General features: G+C 38.5%; 1 protein-coding gene across 2 annotated transcripts in view; it reads right to left on the bottom strand.

Moving 5' to 3' along the window:
• POU2F1 (POU class 2 homeobox 1) overlaps window positions 1–17,658 on the bottom strand; it is a 48,153-nt gene extending 30,495 nt beyond the window's left edge. Inside the window, exons 1-5 of one of the 2 annotated variants that reach the window (XM_009695400.1) lie at window positions 17,631–17,658; window positions 13,087–13,152; window positions 5,987–6,087; window positions 2,988–3,041; window positions 1,246–1,365 (exon numbers count right to left, since the gene is read on the bottom strand). In XM_009695400.1, the coding sequence (XP_009693702.1) occupies window positions 1,246–1,365; window positions 2,988–3,041; window positions 5,987–6,087; window positions 13,087–13,152; window positions 17,631–17,658 (369 nt within the window). Of the gene's footprint in view, window positions 1–1,245; window positions 1,366–2,987; window positions 3,042–5,986; window positions 6,088–13,086; window positions 13,153–17,630 lie in introns of those variants that run through there. The other variant, XM_009695401.1, reaches the window with a different exon arrangement.
• Window positions 17,659–17,995: the final 337 nt, after the last annotated feature.

Genomic DNA, 17,995 nt, shown 5'->3' on the forward strand with positions numbered 1-17,995 from the left:
CTGAACAAACTGATAACACCCCAGCTGCTTCACATTAGCATGAATCCCTGCCATATTCCATCATTTCCATTATGCCCTAAGATATAAGTAAAGAACATGAGCTCCATTTGTTTCTCTCCAAGTCTCCCCATCTGCCTTTTTTTTTTCCAAATAAAATAGAGTTGGCAAGTTTACATCCCTTTCCTTTCCCAAACAGGCACTATCTCTGTGAAACAGGTGGCAGCAGTCTCTCCTTTACATGTAAATGAATCTTGATGCCCATATTTACTACAATCCATATCTGCACAGGCCTGGAGTTTTCAATGTTTCACTACCGCAGACAATCGTAAATTAAAACAAACCAATATTTTTGGAGAATGAGAAAATAACAAAATATACTGGGTTTTAATAACTTATTAAAACAGTCTCACTTTTAAAACTTTCCAAACCAAAAACTAAATAGGACGTTTATTTACCCACTAGCATACAAGAAGATTTAACAATTGAACATGAAATTAAGACATCATTTCATTGAAGTGTGGATATGATCTAACCTAATACTTCAAAAATACACTGTTGGAGCAACTGCCAAGCTCATCACATGGAAGCAAACTCTTTAACTGAACCCAGCCCATTCACAAAACTTGCTCTTTTTCTAAATGACTGAAAGCATTTACAACAATTCAGAAACACCAATAATCCTAAAACAACAGTTATTCCATAATTACTCCCAAAGCCTTGCAATTAAAAACCCTCAAAATTGGTAGCTTTTGAATAGGCTTAAGGGAAGCACTAATATAGTTACTTAAAAAGAAATGTGTTTGAGAAGAGGAAGAATTAGTGTCAGCAGTTCCCATCATTTTTGCTCTTCACCCAGCTATCTGATAAGATTTAGTCTCATGCTCTCATGCCTCATCTTAATCTGGGGAGGCGGCGGGGGGGGGGATTTCCTCTTTATGACATCAGTGACCTTCTTATTTGTACACATAGCAGGTTTTAATTTCACTGCAGAGTCAAGATGGATACTGGGAACAGAGAGAAAGAATTTTATTTTTTTTTTAAGCAAATACTTTGCAACAAAACACAAAGATTAAAGTCTGCTTTTTTTATAGGAAGATATTTTCTGTCTCCTCTTTCACTCATGTTTCTGCCTATGTTAAAGGAAATGACAATAACCTTCACTGACAGTTCTATGGGGACTGTCATAGATACTGCCATCATTTGCTGGACAGGAGGCTTACTGCAGTATACTTGGGTAAATCTTACCCCAGTGATCTGTCCTCCGGCCAGCATGAGCTGGGTCTGGGGTATGGCCGCCTGCACTGAAGGCTGCTGGGAAGGCTGGCTTGGCTGCTGAGAGTCCCCAGATTCTTCATTAGATTTAGACTAGTCAAAAAAAAAATACAACTCTTTATAGTGTAAAACAGATGTTAATGTATAACACTGCTATCTCAACACTGCACAATAAAAATCTTTCATCTGCATACAAAAAGCCCTTGGGTTTATTTTAAGAGTGTGTTTAAGCAATGGCTCTATGTGCCTACCATTGCAGCTACGATTGCTCAAACATGTCTGTAGGTAATGCAGTTTAAACAAAACAAAAAGCCTCTCCGGTCTTTTGTAACTCTGACATTATTTTCAGGTCTCATTTCATTTTACGCAACGCAACTGAAGCTGACACTACCTTTCACCATAAAGAAAGAAAAGGTGGTTAAAATTATTCACTGCCTAAAATCCTGAACAATGAAAAGAAGGAAAGGTGATTTTGTTTCCATTTTCTATATCTGCATCCTGCACCTCTAAGTCACCATACTGTTGGCTTATATGGAACTGGTTTGAGAAATCCACACAGGTTTATCTACCTACAGCAAAATACATAATGTATACAGTGCTTTTAAACAATCAAAGTTTAGCATTTATATAATTGAATGCTGCTTTATTTTAAAAGATGGGGGAGTTGATTTTTTTTTTAAAAACAGAAGAAACTGTGAAGACATGAGAGAGGAAATGCAAGTGCATGAAGAGGGGGCTAGAGTTTTATGATAATTAAAACTGGTTATGCAGAACATTAAAATTCTGCATAGATTTGCATATTTTCCACCACCTGTTTTGGGGACTGCAGAGCAGGCTAATTAACATAAAGGCTCTGATTAATTCTGCCAGTCATTGAGCGATAATTACAGCGCAGGACTGTAAACATTCTGCACTGGAGATACAGCCTGTTTGCCAACATCTCTCTCAGGGATGGAAGTTTACCATGGCAACCAAGGCAATTTTCTGCCTCCTTCCTCTTAGAAAGGAAGGTCACTATACCTCCTCTTCTTTCCAAATTGTTATTATGTATAAGTGGGTCCACATTCTATTGCATTTCATGTAATGCACTACCTACATTCTTTAATAACAGGCAATACTGAAACCAGTTTTCAATAAAACTGCATCCCTTGCCCCTTAATATAGTACAGAAAGGAAGCGGCACGTTAACTGATACACTGAAATGTTCAGCATCATAAAAAAGTTTAAAAGCTTTGTTGTCTCATACACCATATTAAACAACAATTACTCGTATTTTCAAATAATCATGTGTTATTTACACAAGTAATCTACACTGGCCACATTACATGGTTAATGTTACATTATACTCCTATATTCAGCCACCAGAAGTAATGACAAATTGCAAAGTAGTACTTGCTATGTTTAAAATGAGTGAATAAATGGAAGAATATGAAATATCCCTGGTGTTTTACAGTTTTCATGATACAACACCTGGCTGAAATTCAGTGTGAAGTCACGATCACTGCATGTTTTAAAAAACTTCAATTTCTGAATGCTTACAATCCTGAACCTGATTTAGAGTTGTAAAACTATTATTCCTTCATACCTATCACTCACAAGACCAATCAGAATGAAAAAACCAGAGTGACACATCATAGGTTAAAAACTCTCTCTAGTGGGACATAACGCTGTTTGGAATGAGAGAAGGACAAGCAGCAGAAGGAAACTTTCTTTACCTGTACATTTAAGGACTGAGCAGCAGCCTGTAAACTTGTTCCAGCGAGCTGGACCTACAACGCAGTGCAAAAATGGAAATTAAATAATGTATAATCCACAGAAAACTTTCACAATGTAAAAAGAACAACCTCCCCACCTGCACCCCAATAACCACCCCCAACCCCTTAAAAATGCATGCCCCTGTAACACCTGAATCAGTGAAACAGGGGTTGTGCTCCAGGCTGGGGAAAAAAAAAAAAAATATCTGCAAGACTCTTCCACAGTGTTATTTGTTCTTGCTGAACATATTCCTGCCTAGGAATCTAGATATTATCATGAAACTGAGTTGAAACAGAGCATTTTGGGGTGGATAGGGTAACTATTCCTATTCCTATTAAAAAGTCCAGGCTTCAGGGGAGGACATTGAGCTCTATCCATCATCATCCTTCTCATATTTCAGAATGGGTCCTACCCCAAATACGTACACCGTATTCACCCGCTTTCTTTTATGACAGAGGAGCAATCGCCTACATAGCACAAAATCCAGAGCATAAACACTCTTCCTCAAAATCAACCCATTCAAGTATTTGCAGTCCTCAGCCACTGAAAAGAAGATCTCAATACAGAGGACTAGGGACACTTTACAAAGGCTGTATTGATTCAGGTATACTCAAAACTTGAATTCAATGTTTGTGATTAACAGGTCCAAAGAAGTTCTTGTGGGTTAGCAGTGAAGAAAAACTGATGCTTCAGAACGTGAGATTTTTAGAGTGTTATTTTTATCTCTAATAAGGATTTTCTCTGTACAACAAACAATAAATTTTCATTTACTGAAGATCATTGTAATCAGTCTCACCTTGTTTCTACCACCATTCCTCCTATAAAGAAGGAATGCTATGTAATTAATTACCAACACTTTCAAAGGTCAGAGTTAGAGCCTGTAGTGAATTCCATCTCCAGCCACGTTTGAAAACCACTGCTCATTTAAAAACCAGGCAACACATAAGGATACAATAAAGCAAAGCAAAATGTAGCACTCTTGCCTCTATAAAAAGATGTCCCCACATAATATACATGACAAAAGAGAGTTCACATATCTGCAAGGACAGGAAGGACAGTTTAAATTTCAGTACATGAAATTAATAACTGAATGTTCGAATAGGCAACCTTTAAGTCACCTTAGAAATACTTCCTATCGCTCTAGATGAAGGTACTAGACTTACTAAGCATGTTCTACATCTAAGCAAACACTCCCAGAAAAGCTCCAACTCATCACAAGCAAAATATAGTTTGACACAGCTGATGTAATCTGAGCTTTTAACATGAATTAACAGCAGAGAATAATCTAAACAATAATAGCCTGCCATCCCAAAAATATACTCAGAAATAATACTTTAAAAATTATGTAATAATAAAAAAAACCATCCACACATAAAAGACTACAAATGTATCTCACTCAGGCACAGCCAGCATATTCCTGAAAATCTCTTTGAACGCAATTTGGACACCCCTTCCACCACCCAACAAACATTTTCTAATTAGAAATTAAACTGTTCCTGAATGTTGCCTGCAACCTAATATTTTGTATTAGTCTGGAGGAAAGCACTGTGTGTTAAGGCTGAATAACACCCCACTAACAGCAGCCACACTAGAAGAGGACAGTTTGACAATAGATTCCCACACACCTGCAGGTGCGTAAAAGAATAGCTGAGATTTTCCTTTGAACTAGAGTTTCAAGAAATGAATCACACTTTATCAAACATGAAGTTATAAAGATCCTGACAACTGTTTAAATAAATACATTTCCAAAGCAATACAAAGCACCGTGCTAAATACAATTACTGTCCTGGATCAATCCATATAACAAAATGAAGACTAAAACAAGCACACAAAATTCTGCAGAACAGCTGTATCTGTCTCCCTGCTAAACACATACTGACAACCCATGAAAACTACTCAGCTTCTCTGCACATAAAGGGAGCCTACAACAGCCTATTGGTTCAGCAAATTCAAACACTGGCACTCCCTAGGTCCTATATAACCCAATCTACTAGGAAAATTGTAATTATGTGACAAGACGTGTGGAATGTTCCATACAATAAAATGGCAGTTCAGAGCTCTTAAAAGAGGGCATAAAAGCTTCAGTACGTCAATTATACCACAATAACTGTGCAACCTCAGACCTCAAACATTCAAGGTCAGCCAATTAGGTACAGTATTTTAAAGTTTAAACTTGGTGCTGAGGAAGTGAAAGAAATTAGGACATTTGTTTTCATACATCAAGTGAGAATAGATAAAAAACTACAAAAAATGCCCCTTATACTTCTCTTCATCTAGAGATGCCCCATTTTGCTTCAGCTTACATCTGAAGTTCAGCTTTGATTCCCTAAACACAGCAGCAGCAGAACAGAGGGATAGTAGCAGGAGCCTGAATATCATCTGACAAACATGTCCTTGAAATAACTTTTTAAAAAAAAAAAAAAATTAAAAAAACCTCACAAGCCATATATGCTTAGTAAGTACGATCTCTTTATATTTCTAGTTAATGTGTAAGAGCTTGAAAGATTGAAGTACAGTGCTGACTACTATTCAACACCACTTCTGGTTTCTTAACCAGGTAGTGACAGTTTCAGAATCTTGGCAGCTGTTCGGCCAATACAATCCTTTACCAGGAAGATTAAATTTTACCTTGCCTTTCAATTTGGTATCTCCATTAAGGTTTTAACAAAACAAAAACCAAAAAATCCAAAAAAAACCCCACCACAAACAAAAAATTTTAGGTGCTCTCAAATCCCCCAAAAGGGGCTTTCTAGCTCCCCCAAATAGGTCTCACCCTATCTGGATGTATTCTGAAGTCTAATGCAATGAAATGAGTACCACAACAAGAATTTTTTTCCCATCCAAGCTATTTAAGCATGTGGTCTATCCATATGTTCCTTTACATGACTACCCTTCATTCACAGAAAGAGAGAACATACAACAGCAGACAGCCTCTACTTTGAAATGGGTCTTCTCTTACCTGATGAAGGTGCCCAAGGAAGGCCTGGGCCTGGGCTGTAGAGATTGCTCCTCCGACAGGCACAGGCTGCTTTTGAAAGTCCAGGCCATTTGTTTGCGTGCCTGGAGAAAGAGAGATATGAAGAACTATCAGTTATTCCATTTCATAAAAGTAATTAGAACTATATTCCTAAGTCTCCCTCTATTCTGAAAGTGAGGGTAAGGCAGCAGTGCCACTTCCAGACTTCAGTAACATAGCATTTGTCAGTTTAACGAAGTCAACATCGTATTTTCTTTAGCTTCTATCATCTTACCTATTCTATGTACACTATTATCCCTTCATTCTCTGCCATGGTTTGAGAACCAAACAGGTGCATGCTGCTAAGGTTAAACTGTGTTTCTGTTCTCCATGCACTCTCTATACAGCAGTTGAAGACCATCTTCAAGTTCAGAAAGTGGCCAGGACACGGTTCATATAAAGTCACTTTTCACTGAAGACAGTTAAAATAATATTTGATGACAACAGAAGTACCATACATACATAGCAGTTATGGGCCAGAGTTTTACTCTTTTGACAAAAGATACTTCTACATTTCCATGAATATTTGTGCAGAGTTCTCATTACGTAAGATAACTATCTGGGCTTGCTTTTGCTCTCACCCACTTTCTAACTAAAAACTGATTATTTTCCTACATTTTTGTTGTCTTCTTCATAAACAGCTCGGAAGACATGAAAACCCCCAAAATATCCCAAATACTTGGTTGTGAGGAAAAAAAAAAAAAAAAAAGAACATTTTTCCCACAAGAAACAAGAAACTACCACAGCATTTTCTTCTGCCAAGAGGAACTGTAACTACAAATTTCTAAGAATCATTCTGTGATTCTGTGGGGAGATGATAAAATCAACATTAGGGACTATCAACAACTGATTTTGTATGCTGGGTATTACTACCTACAGTGGCTAACAACAAGAAAGGAGACTCTGAGTGTATCAAGCTACATGGAATTTCTAGAGCAGATGATGCAACCTTAAAAATTGCGTGACTGAAATGAAGTAAAAACAGCATTAGACTTGCATGTTTACTATTATGACAATCAGATTTTGTTAAGTGCCAATGGACAGGTGTTCAACTGACTCCTACTTCAAAATTCTTTCCATCATCTACATTTTTCACCATAAAAATCCAGGTCATCTACTAAGCAAAAGAGAGTCACAGTTGTTAAAGAAGAACAGGGGGTTGCTACTTCTTTAGAAACATCTGCAAAAGCAAACAGGAGTAAAATTTGATTAGTAAAATACACTATCCAATATTTTACACTGCTATTTTGACCTACAAACAGCTTATCCAGATAAAATTTCCAAAGATGGGGTCCCTGTTCAACTAAATACAGATATAATGTAGATAGTTAAGCTTTCTAGCACCCATGTAGGGTATACCTAAGGTGGTCCTTTGATGCATCTTGGGTGGAGGTGCTGTGGGGGAAGAGTTGATCTATTCTAAAGTTTTTAATTCTACGCTTTAGGCCAGGGTTTACAGACTTAAGAGACATATGTGCAGCCCAAGATCCATAGACATGTTAAAAATATTCAAATTTTAAACTACGTAAAATTATTTTGCCTAGTGGGTCTAAAATTCCAATCCAAAGTGAATGGAAGGACTATCACTGCTCTGAATTGATCTTGAATGAATGCAACTTGGTTGCATTTCTCCACAGAAACATAGATAAGAAGGTCTGCCAGAAAAGGTTCGAAGAATCTCATCTATTTTCATTCTTTCCAGTAAACAGCATAATTCTCTCAATGCAGAAGGCCAAAGGGAGTGGGAAGATGATTGGGTAAATGTATAAAAATAATTCCTGGCAAACAGCTACTGTAATTCAAAGGAAACAATCTACCACCTCCTCATTTAAGCTGATTCAAAAATCAAAACCAAATCTGTTTTCAACCTGTGGTCAGGGACCCCCAAGTAGGAAAAAAAAAAACAAACAGATAAGAAAACCTACTGTAAGGCAGATATTCCTCATTCCAATTGGAAACTTGCAGGAGTGAAAAAAAATTATCCATTTCTGAGGGGACTAGCTGGAAGCCTCACCTTAAATAAACAGGCGAAGCTGTTCTAGTTAACTGTCTTCCAAAACGAGCCGCAAAGAACAATACCATATTAAAAGAGCACTGCGGTGCATGTGTGCAGAAGAAAGGCTCCAGTTAACGCTTCTGCTGACTCTTAACGTGGAAATCTGAAACGAGCCTCCTAGGGTTGATAGTTTTGAACAAAGCAAGTTCCAAGACCAAGCTTAAAAGCTCCATGGGTCCCAAAAAACAGTTTAGACAGGTACTGAGAGAAACAAGTTTTTCTTTAAATTCAACCTTGAAGGAGGTTCAACTCCCTATCCCCACATTCCCCAAAAATCAAACTTGGAGCAAACAAACCAAAATCACACCTGTACACTCTCTGTTCTACTTGCATCTTAAGCTTTCTTCGGTATTTGGAAGTACAGTCTCCCTTCCCCTTCAGATGCAGCCTTAATTTTGGAAGGAATGCTAGCCAGGTTGCTTGCATTTATCACAGGATGCCTACGTCTTTTGAAGAACCGCAGGGAAAATGAACTTTGACTCCAGCATATGAGTGGCCTTGCTCTTAAGGTGTTCATAAGGATGTGACACCACTCCTGTGGAATCCAAGAAAACTGATAAGGAGACTGGAAAATGGAGCTGTCAGAGGCAGGTCAGCACATTCTAAGGACATGAAAGGACCAGAAGGCCACTTCTGCTCAGGATAAGAGTTAAATGCAAAAACCCATGGTGATTAACAGACATGGTAGATGCAATCGCAAGTACTGTGATTTTAACAATCCCAAGTATTTATGTCTTTTCCATCTTTCCATCTCAGCTCCCATAACTGCTACAGCTGATCTAACAGCTCATCAACACCAAAAAAACAGGAGTGGGAACTCTCCATCTCTCGTCTCCCCTTCCTTCTTGTTCCAACTACACTGGTCCTGTCCTACCCCTTTTGGTAGCTCACAGACACAGCAGTAAAACAATTTGCCTTTCTAATGAGTAGAAAATTATTCATGTGAACTGTTCTCTCTTACTTTTGGCCAAGTTAGCTTTCTGCCAGCTATGTCAGATGAATTAACTTACCTTAGGACCCAGCAAGCAGTAGATAATGCAAAGCAGGGGACGTCAGAAACGTAGTAGTTGGGAAATGAGCCTCCCCACCATCAACCCCAGCAAGTCGTTAAGACTGAATCAAGCTGTAGGATGAAATTTCACCCTTATAGCCCAAGTCCAATGCAACTTAAGCACGTTTAAATTCTGGCATAAATTCAGCCATGTGTTTAGCTACTTCACAGAGTTGGTTTGGATGAAGATTAATACTAAGTGCAATTAATTTTCAGTCAAATAAAATCTCTGAGCCATCTCACTCAGTGCCACTCCAGGGAAAGGAAGAGAACACTAAGTACCAGGACACCCTGAACATGGGTTAGTTTATGCTGTCTTGGAATAGTACCTGCAGAGGGTAAAGGCACGACAAAATGGAGCAGGCAAAGTAATATTGCACCTGCAGTCAGAACATACTCCCAGAATCCAAGATCATAATCATCAGACTTTAGTCTCAGTTTAGAAAACTGCGTAAGAAAGGAAGAGGAGTGAGGAACTACAGGTCTGGGGAAATGTGGAGTAAGGTGCAAGAAAGGAATCAGGAAGGGAAGGCAAACAAGGAGAAGGAAGATTTCAAAACTAGCTTGAGTGGGTATCTGCACTGTGCTCTGGGAGACATATTCCAGCGCCAGCAGTACATTTCCCCATCTCTCTCTCTCCACTGGCATGCGTTGAGAAAGACAGATATCCTCAACACTCAGAAATTGTTGATTCCTTGTCCACGTTACTAATACGAAGTTTAGCACTGACATTTGCCTAGAATTTCAGCAGTTAAAGAATATTCCGTGGTCCCTCTCCCACTCTCCTATAGACTCTCTTCTTATGGAAACTGAAAAGTCAATCTCTGGAAATGAAGCAATGCAAACAAGAATCCTTAGAATCCTTCCAAATACTACGCTTACAAAAATTATTATTTTGCTGCTATGTCAACGCACATCATAATACTACAGTTTCCATAGACATTATAACCTTGGTTTTCATAGCACTGCATTCACACAGCTTTTAAAAAAGAATATGCATTAAACAAACAACAAAAAAAGGTTGAGTTATTTTGGAAAACTTGATGCTGCAACCTATAAAAAGGAAACCAAAAGGGCTACCCATTTACTGTAAGACACTCTTCTTACTTCTCTCTCGTTTTTCCAGTAGATACTAATTAGACTGCTGACCCATAACTGAAGGTTGGAAAGGATTTGTGTAATACCACAATACTGACAGCCAGTTGATCAATTCATGTTCTTGTGAAAACAGCCATCCAACAACTCTTGTACTGATAAGGACTTTTTTTTCATTGTTGTTTTTAATTTGTCTGAAATATGGGTTGCTTTTTCAGATGTTTAAAAGGAATGTCCAGTTAGCACAAAAATTTTGAAGTTAAAATCTGTTTCAAGCATTTTATTGTGATCAGTGTATTCAGGGGACTTTACTATGTTCCCTAAATAGTCAGAGTTAGAAATACAAAACCCTAATTTGTTAACTTCCATGAAACTTAGCTGTCAGTTCAGAGAACTACTGATGTTAAATCATCTTTACCAGTGGCAACCATATTTTTTTTAACCTGAGAACGCTAGCTCTGCCAAATGTAAATTCCACGCCCTATAGTAATTTCTCTTAAAATTTTCAAGTTGCACGAGCTTACTACAGTTTAAAACAGGAATGACCCAAACAAACATCCACTAAGGTTTAAAAGATAGATTAGCAGTGCTTACACAGCAGACTCAAGTGATTTACAAACGTCACTGGAAAATAGCAGTTACAGAAAGTTACAAAAATAAGAACTCTGAGTGTTTATAAAAATCACCTTCACACGTTTGGCTTCAGAGCCTACGCTCCCCAGACAACCAACAGCACTTCCAGTCCCTTACCATTCGAGCCGAAACCTGACTTCTGTTCACTAAGTATGCACAGACCTCAGAACCATAATCTAAGTACCCTGATCAGAAGCCTAAAATTACATTCAGTGAGTATTCCTTTCAGCGTTTAACATGTGTCAGTTGACTAATGCAACTGATGCTTGAGCCCCCAAAGAACGTCACAAATGCCACTAATCACTACCTCCAGTGGCTTATGAGCACTGTATTTAAAAACAAAACAATGGCTGCAGAGCAAGTGGTCCTCAGAAGTTCTAGATTATTTTAGTTTGCATCATTTAAAAAGTCAGGAAACAAAACTGAAAAGAATGACTGGGACGTTAAATTACAGAAGCAATGTTTGCAAAAGGTCCAAACACCACTAAGAGTCAAGCTTTGTAATAACTAACCTTAGTATTAGAGTATAAAAAAAAAATACAGACATTGTATCCCCTTTTGTGATGAAAGCACCTACATGCAGTTTTACAATCCATCGATTTCTTTACATCATGACCACCACCTTCATACTGATGAAGTACTTGGCTAGGAGAGCAAAGCCAGGGTTCTGCTGAAGCAAATACAATACTTCTGTGATCACAGTCTACCTTTGAATAAACCAAGTCCACTTTAAAAGCTCAGTTTAGATGAAACTGCTAAGTAAAGCTGCACTTAAGGAAGTGCATTGGGAATGCCCTCTTTGGAGAAAGCATATGCAGGGAACTGCGGTCTTACAGAGCAGGAAGTCTGAATTTTCTCAGAAGTTTACACACACCCTCCAGCTACAAGGATTCTACAGAGATATTTAAACCCATTGTTCTCTAGATGCTGTTTATGATTATGAAATATTTACAGCCCATACGTTCTTTGAAATTATGTTTTGTATCATCTTATGCCAGTACTAAATAGAGAATAAATCATTTTTGTATATAAAAAGAATTGATACCTCTCCTATTACAAAGACAATAGAAATTCTAAAAATTGAGATGCCAGTAACAAGACACACATTAATAAGTTAGCAGAATTCCTTTCGACTGACCCCATGCATTGGCAGAAAACATCCAGCCTCTCGGATCAGTACCGGGAACATTCAGTCACTCTGAGCTGTCTTAAAGCCTTGCACAAAGGATGAGGAGACAGCAGCATAAAATGAAATAAATTGTCAATTTCATCACAACTCCAGAGTTAAAAATAAAACTCTTATTATTGAACCAAGAGGAGGAAAAATAATTTTCCTCATACAAGGTAACTAGACTTCTCTCAAAGCAACAAGAACAAGTTCCTTCTCATTAAAATTTTCTCTTCCCAAATGCTATTCTGAGCTCAGAGAAGATTCTGAATTAGGTTAAACTGTTTACTTTCCATTCAGAACTATCATTTCTCTTGCTTCCAAAACAAACATTAAATTACCTCCAGAAAGGAATTAAAGCACAAGACAGCATGATTTAGTTATAGTGGCTTAACAAGCTTCTTCAATGGCTTTGAACTCAGCCACATCTTAAGGATGTGCCAAAGGACATATCGGCCCTGATGCAAAGGGTATTCTTCCTCAGTCAAATTTCAAGGTTCTGTTCTAATACATGAAGAAATTACAGAATAGCCAGCTAACATTTTTTTTAATGTTGAAAAACGATGCTTTCTCCCTTTGCCTTGTTTTTAAGAATTGTTGTGAGAGCTTTAATGAAGTCTAAAATGGAAACAAGATCAGCCACTGGCTCACATCTGCAGGGAAAATTTCAACCCAAAAATAAATGTCAAAGTTAGAGGTGCCGAAGGTATGTTCTGCCAGGAAAAAATGAGACTACTTATGGAGAGCTAGTGCCACCAGATCTTCCGTAATAGCAGAAACATTACAGATAGAGGAAGTGGGGAAGGGGAATCTTGTATACAAAGTGTGGGTAGTGCTCTGATACAGTAGGTGTGAATAATGCCCTGCATACAGTAGAGTTAACGATAAGACAAAAGTGTTCCCAAGTCTCTAAAACCAGCAGGTGGGGGAGGGGCTCTTTTGTTTTGTTTTAATTCCTGTAAACTGGTAAAGAAATATTGCTTTAAACATCCATTCAATTCCACTAGAAAATATCTCTGCACCAGCTCATCATTTCTTACCTGTGTTCCCATCCCCACTCTCCATCGATGGTTTACTGGTTTCTGACGGATTGTTCATTCTTGAGTCTGCATAAAACAGAAATAAAGATAAACTAACACAGAAAAAAAACCACAACACAAATCTGTTCATACGTTCTTGTCCAAAGGAAGTACAGAACATCATAAATTTGATATGTACTTTACCCTAATTCAGATTATACACAAAAAGAATGATCAGAAGCATAACACAATACTGAGTTTTCCAGACAAATATTGTTTCAAAATTTTGTATGTCATTATTCCTATATGCAAAAACATAGTGTTAAGGGAATAAAAGACAGCATGCTGGAGGGCAAAGATAGGTAGGAACTTAATTTTCAGTACAATGAAAGTCATAGAAGAAAAAAAAAAGGAGGGGGGAGGAACAATGACTACAAGATATTTTTCTAACACTGCTTTTTTCTTTTCTTAACAGGAATATCATATATCACTAATAGTAAATTATTTTATATTTACTATATATTCATGTAAAACCATAGAAATACAAAATAATTCCTCTTCTTTCTCCCTCTGGATGAATCTATTGAAAAGTCCGCTCTTGGTTTCCAAGCTTGTCAGCTGAATATAGTGCAATGCAGAGAGCCTCTCCAGATGGCAGACAGAGAATGTAGTTTCCTTACACAGGAATCTATACAGTTTTTCTGTATACTCCAGCTTATTACCTCCTCATTCCTTTGTACCAACCTCAGTGTGCCACACTATCACAAACCAAAATCACAAAAAATAATCTCAAGACAGACCAGTTCATAAAATGAAGCGTAAGCAAATCCTTAAGCACATTCTTACATTCCCATAATCAGTTAAATGCAAGTTCAAGGAGCTCAAAATGAACACTTTACTCCAGGATATTCTCTTGCTAGGTGCTTAAAAGGTTACCTCTGTCATGTGCTATCACCAAAGCAGTGATTTCCAAAATACCAACGGCCAGAAGAATACAGTAACAGCATTAAGCGCTTCATCTTTCCCTCAGCTATTTCCAAGAATGCCCAGATGCTTCACTGCTTGGCAGCCTATGAGAGTTGGAAAAGAGAAGTATTGCCAAGTACTATCACCTGCTATCGCCCAGGGAGACCAGTGCCACCCTCAGGCTCTTACAGTCAGGGGTGACAGCAGCAGAGGAACACAACCACAAGCCAGGAGGATAGAAGCACATGGACAGGGCCTGAATGAAAACGGGAATCACGATGAAGCCTGCCTGGGAGCGCGAGATGGGAAGAGGAGGGAACTAGTTAGAGATGCAGCATGTGTGAGAGAAAAAATAAGAGACATCAACCTTGGAAAAATTCCAATAAGCAGTTAGGAAACACAATTTAAGATGTGTCAATATTTTTAAAACAAATGTAATTTTCCACGTAACAACTGCTGCAGTTGAACCCAGTAGGGCCTAGAAACCCCAGAGGACTCTAACAAACAGGAATCTTCCCCCAACAAGTTAATTCAACCTCTCCAGAGCCTCAACTCTTCTCAGAAAGTTCCTATGCCTATGCTTAAATCTTTCAAATGTCAGCCATGTGTAAGAGAGATGTGAACTACCAATGTTACTCTTAGTATAAAGGCAGACATGTGTTGAACTGCTTTTTGAAAGGGGGAGTGAGGGAGGAGAAACTTTCCAGTTGAGTGCTGCTGGCCCACCCTTCAGCAAAAGGCTGCAAGTTTTGCCCCATTTTTCACCACCTTTGCTTAGCTGATTCAAGCTACAAGTTCACCTCTTGAAAGACAGAGCTCTGCTAAGGTTGCAGATACAGAACCTAATGCTTCCTGGCTCCTTATTTTCTCATTTTTCCACATCTGACTAGTACAATCCACACTCTAGAAACCGAACATGGGTTCCACTGACTGCACAGAAGTGTTTGTTGACGTGCCCCTCCCTGCTCATAGATCCTTGTATAAAACAAATACAAAGTATGTTTCTATCTAGAAGTTGTGTGTACCTTAAATTAAGTTTATTGTTGTGGCAACAGCACATTTATTTAAAGTGATTAGAGGCAACATCCATTTGATAAACAGCATTAGTTCTTTCCTTGACATGCAGCTGGCTACTGAAATTAGTTTAGGTTCAGAGAACACTGAATGGGAGACTATGCTTTGGACACAAACAAGAAGAATCCTCACCCAACAGGAAAATGACCAAAGACGGCTTAGAAGTTCAATACACTCGGTTGTAGAAATTAGGCTAACCCATGGGGCTACTGGACAGAGGACATACTTTTTAAGCCCAGAGCACAAGGATAGCTTGAACCCCGACAGCACTGACTACAGAAGGGAAGAGCACAGGTTGAGAAGATCGTCTCTCAGTAACTTGGGATCCATCCACTGAACCACTTCAGAAAGCTCTTGCAAGAAAAATAACATAGGGCCTCCTGTGCCTGCTTCTTGGGGAAACCAAGGTATTAGAGCCACTGTGCAGGATACTAATGGTAAAATAAACAAGCTAAACCTGGGTGGGGGGCAGAGCTGTCCAGTGCACAGAACTCCAAGCAAGGTAGTGACGGTTCCCTCTGCATGAGAAGGCTCATACAACAAACCTTCCTGCATGACCTGCAAGCTTGCTCAGAACAAAGTTATAACTGTACAGATGTCTTTTCATAAAGCAACCAAGACATGTTTTTCTGTCAGGCTATGCTGCAAAATATATCCTTTTAAAAAAAGGTTTTCAGCATTTCCTAGTACTAGACATAAAGTTTACTCAACTACCAAAAACATGTCTAAATGAAGAATACTTTATTGTAAAGATTCATCCCTAGCAAAGACCTCAAACATTGCTGTTGCAAAAAAGCAGCACATGGGGTGAAGAAACATCTTTCTGGTACTGCTCAGGTTCAAACGAAGGATAGCATCCATTATTGCACCAGCTGACTGTTTCTTGTTCAATCTGTGGGCCTTCTGCATGTAAAGCATCAAGAACAATGCCGCTATTTCCATTGCAAATGGTATGACATACATCTGAATCACAAAACTGCTACCAGCAAAACAGACACATATCCGCAGGATACTAAACCTATGGATTCATTATATGTCAAATAAAAAGATTACTTGGTCTATACATGCTTATATGATTTCTGCTTTAAAGTTAAAAGAACAAACAAATGAAGTGGGCTAAAAAAAAACCAAATCATAATGCCCTCACCTCTTCTTTTTCCTTTAGATCTTACTTGGGTTTTAAATAAAGGCCTTGGGCTACAACTTCTACCAACGTTATCTAAAAACAAACTCCACAGAAGGAAGGATCGAAAGCAGCAGGTGCATGATTGAAATCAAACTCTCAGGAGTGAATACATTCAGTACTACTCTGCTAGCAGGGCTGAGGGTGTCGCAAGGCAGTGCTGTGCCAGGCTTTCACACACCCTCAGTAACATTTCAAAAGGTATTCGGAAGAAAGAAGCAGCAGACATTGGACCAACTTGGAGTATTAGGGACTGTACACAGCTAGTAAAACATAGAAAACCTTAACACACAGTTAATGTATTATTAACTATTTCCTTTCACCCATTAAAGCGAAACTGCCTAATACTCCATCAGCACCAGCAAAAATGATTCATTGACGCATATGGAAAAAACGAAGTTCAAAGTCAGTGAAAACATGCCAAGAATTCTTTAGAAATTAATTTTCAAGAAAACACTTCATATTCAGAAATAAATATTCAGATGTCTGCATTAAAATTTACCATCCAAAAACATATTCTCTTACTTTGACATGTAAGTTCTTACCAGAACTTATATAATGGAATCAAAAGAATAATTAAAAAAACCCAAAACTATACATTGACCTTTGGGGAAAGAGCCTTGAAAATAAAGCAAGCCTATTGTAAAATTGGGATAATTCGTTATTACAAATAACGTTAAAAGACATGAAGAAGAAATTATGGCATGTCTGTTCTGCAGTCCTGATGGAATCTCAGCGCAGGAAATATATTATCCCAGTAACCTTAGGTACAGCTTGCAACGGTATCAATGGCAACCACTGTGCACTCCACCTTATTTTCTATTAGGCATGAAGAACCTTTGTATTACACTAAAAATACACAGACATAATACACATTCTGCTGGGGAATGGCTCAATATAGCTACTAAATTCTTTGAGATTGGGACTCTCTCCTTCATTTTAATGCTTCAAAAATCAAAACACACAGATATGCAAGTCAAGTCCAGTGTTTGTTAGAAGCCAAATGCTTCTCAGATTGAAATCCTAAAAGCAAAAGGTATGTATTAATGTCATCCAAGCCTAGCAGCAAATGTCTCCAGGGCGGAGGGAACAAATTCTCCTGGAGCAAGGGAAAGGAAGAAAAAAATCAAACCAAAAAACCCACAAACCATGTATTTCCCTGGTACAGATCTATCCATCTATCTACCAGGCAGCTACTTGCTGCCTACTCACTGGTGAGCTTCAGCCTTACAAATACCTTCTCTAGCCTCTGCATACGTGATTAAGCCTCTATGCATAGTCAACCTCACAGCCTCTATTTCCATATTAAACGCTCATAAGAAAGAGCTGAGCTGGTACCCACCTAGAACGTAGTCGCTGCAGTCCAGCATTGCTGTGGTATCCTCTACAGGTTCAGATAGTCCAAGGAAAGGGAGAATGGCAATTTCTATCAAATCTACACTACTGCTCCCGACCGAACACGAAAGGGAGTGGGGAGGTGGGGGAAGAAATACAACTTCAGTTACACCATAGCAATCTTCAACTGAACAGGGAAACTTCAGTTGCTCTGTGGAGTTTTAGTCTCTCCTACTAGCTGAGTCTGACATTGTCAAGGCGACTGAAGCGTGAAAAGTTCCCCTTTTTGTAATAAAATAGAAACAAAGATTGCAGCTGGCAGTTTCCATAATGAAGCTTAATCAGTATGCGCCTGATTAGGGCCTTATGCAA

Source organism: Cariama cristata, unplaced genomic scaffold (assembly GCF_000690535.1).
Source record: "Cariama cristata isolate BGI_N322 unplaced genomic scaffold, ASM69053v1 scaffold33472, whole genome shotgun sequence".
Lineage (NCBI taxonomy): Eukaryota > Metazoa > Chordata > Aves > Cariamiformes > Cariamidae > Cariama > Cariama cristata.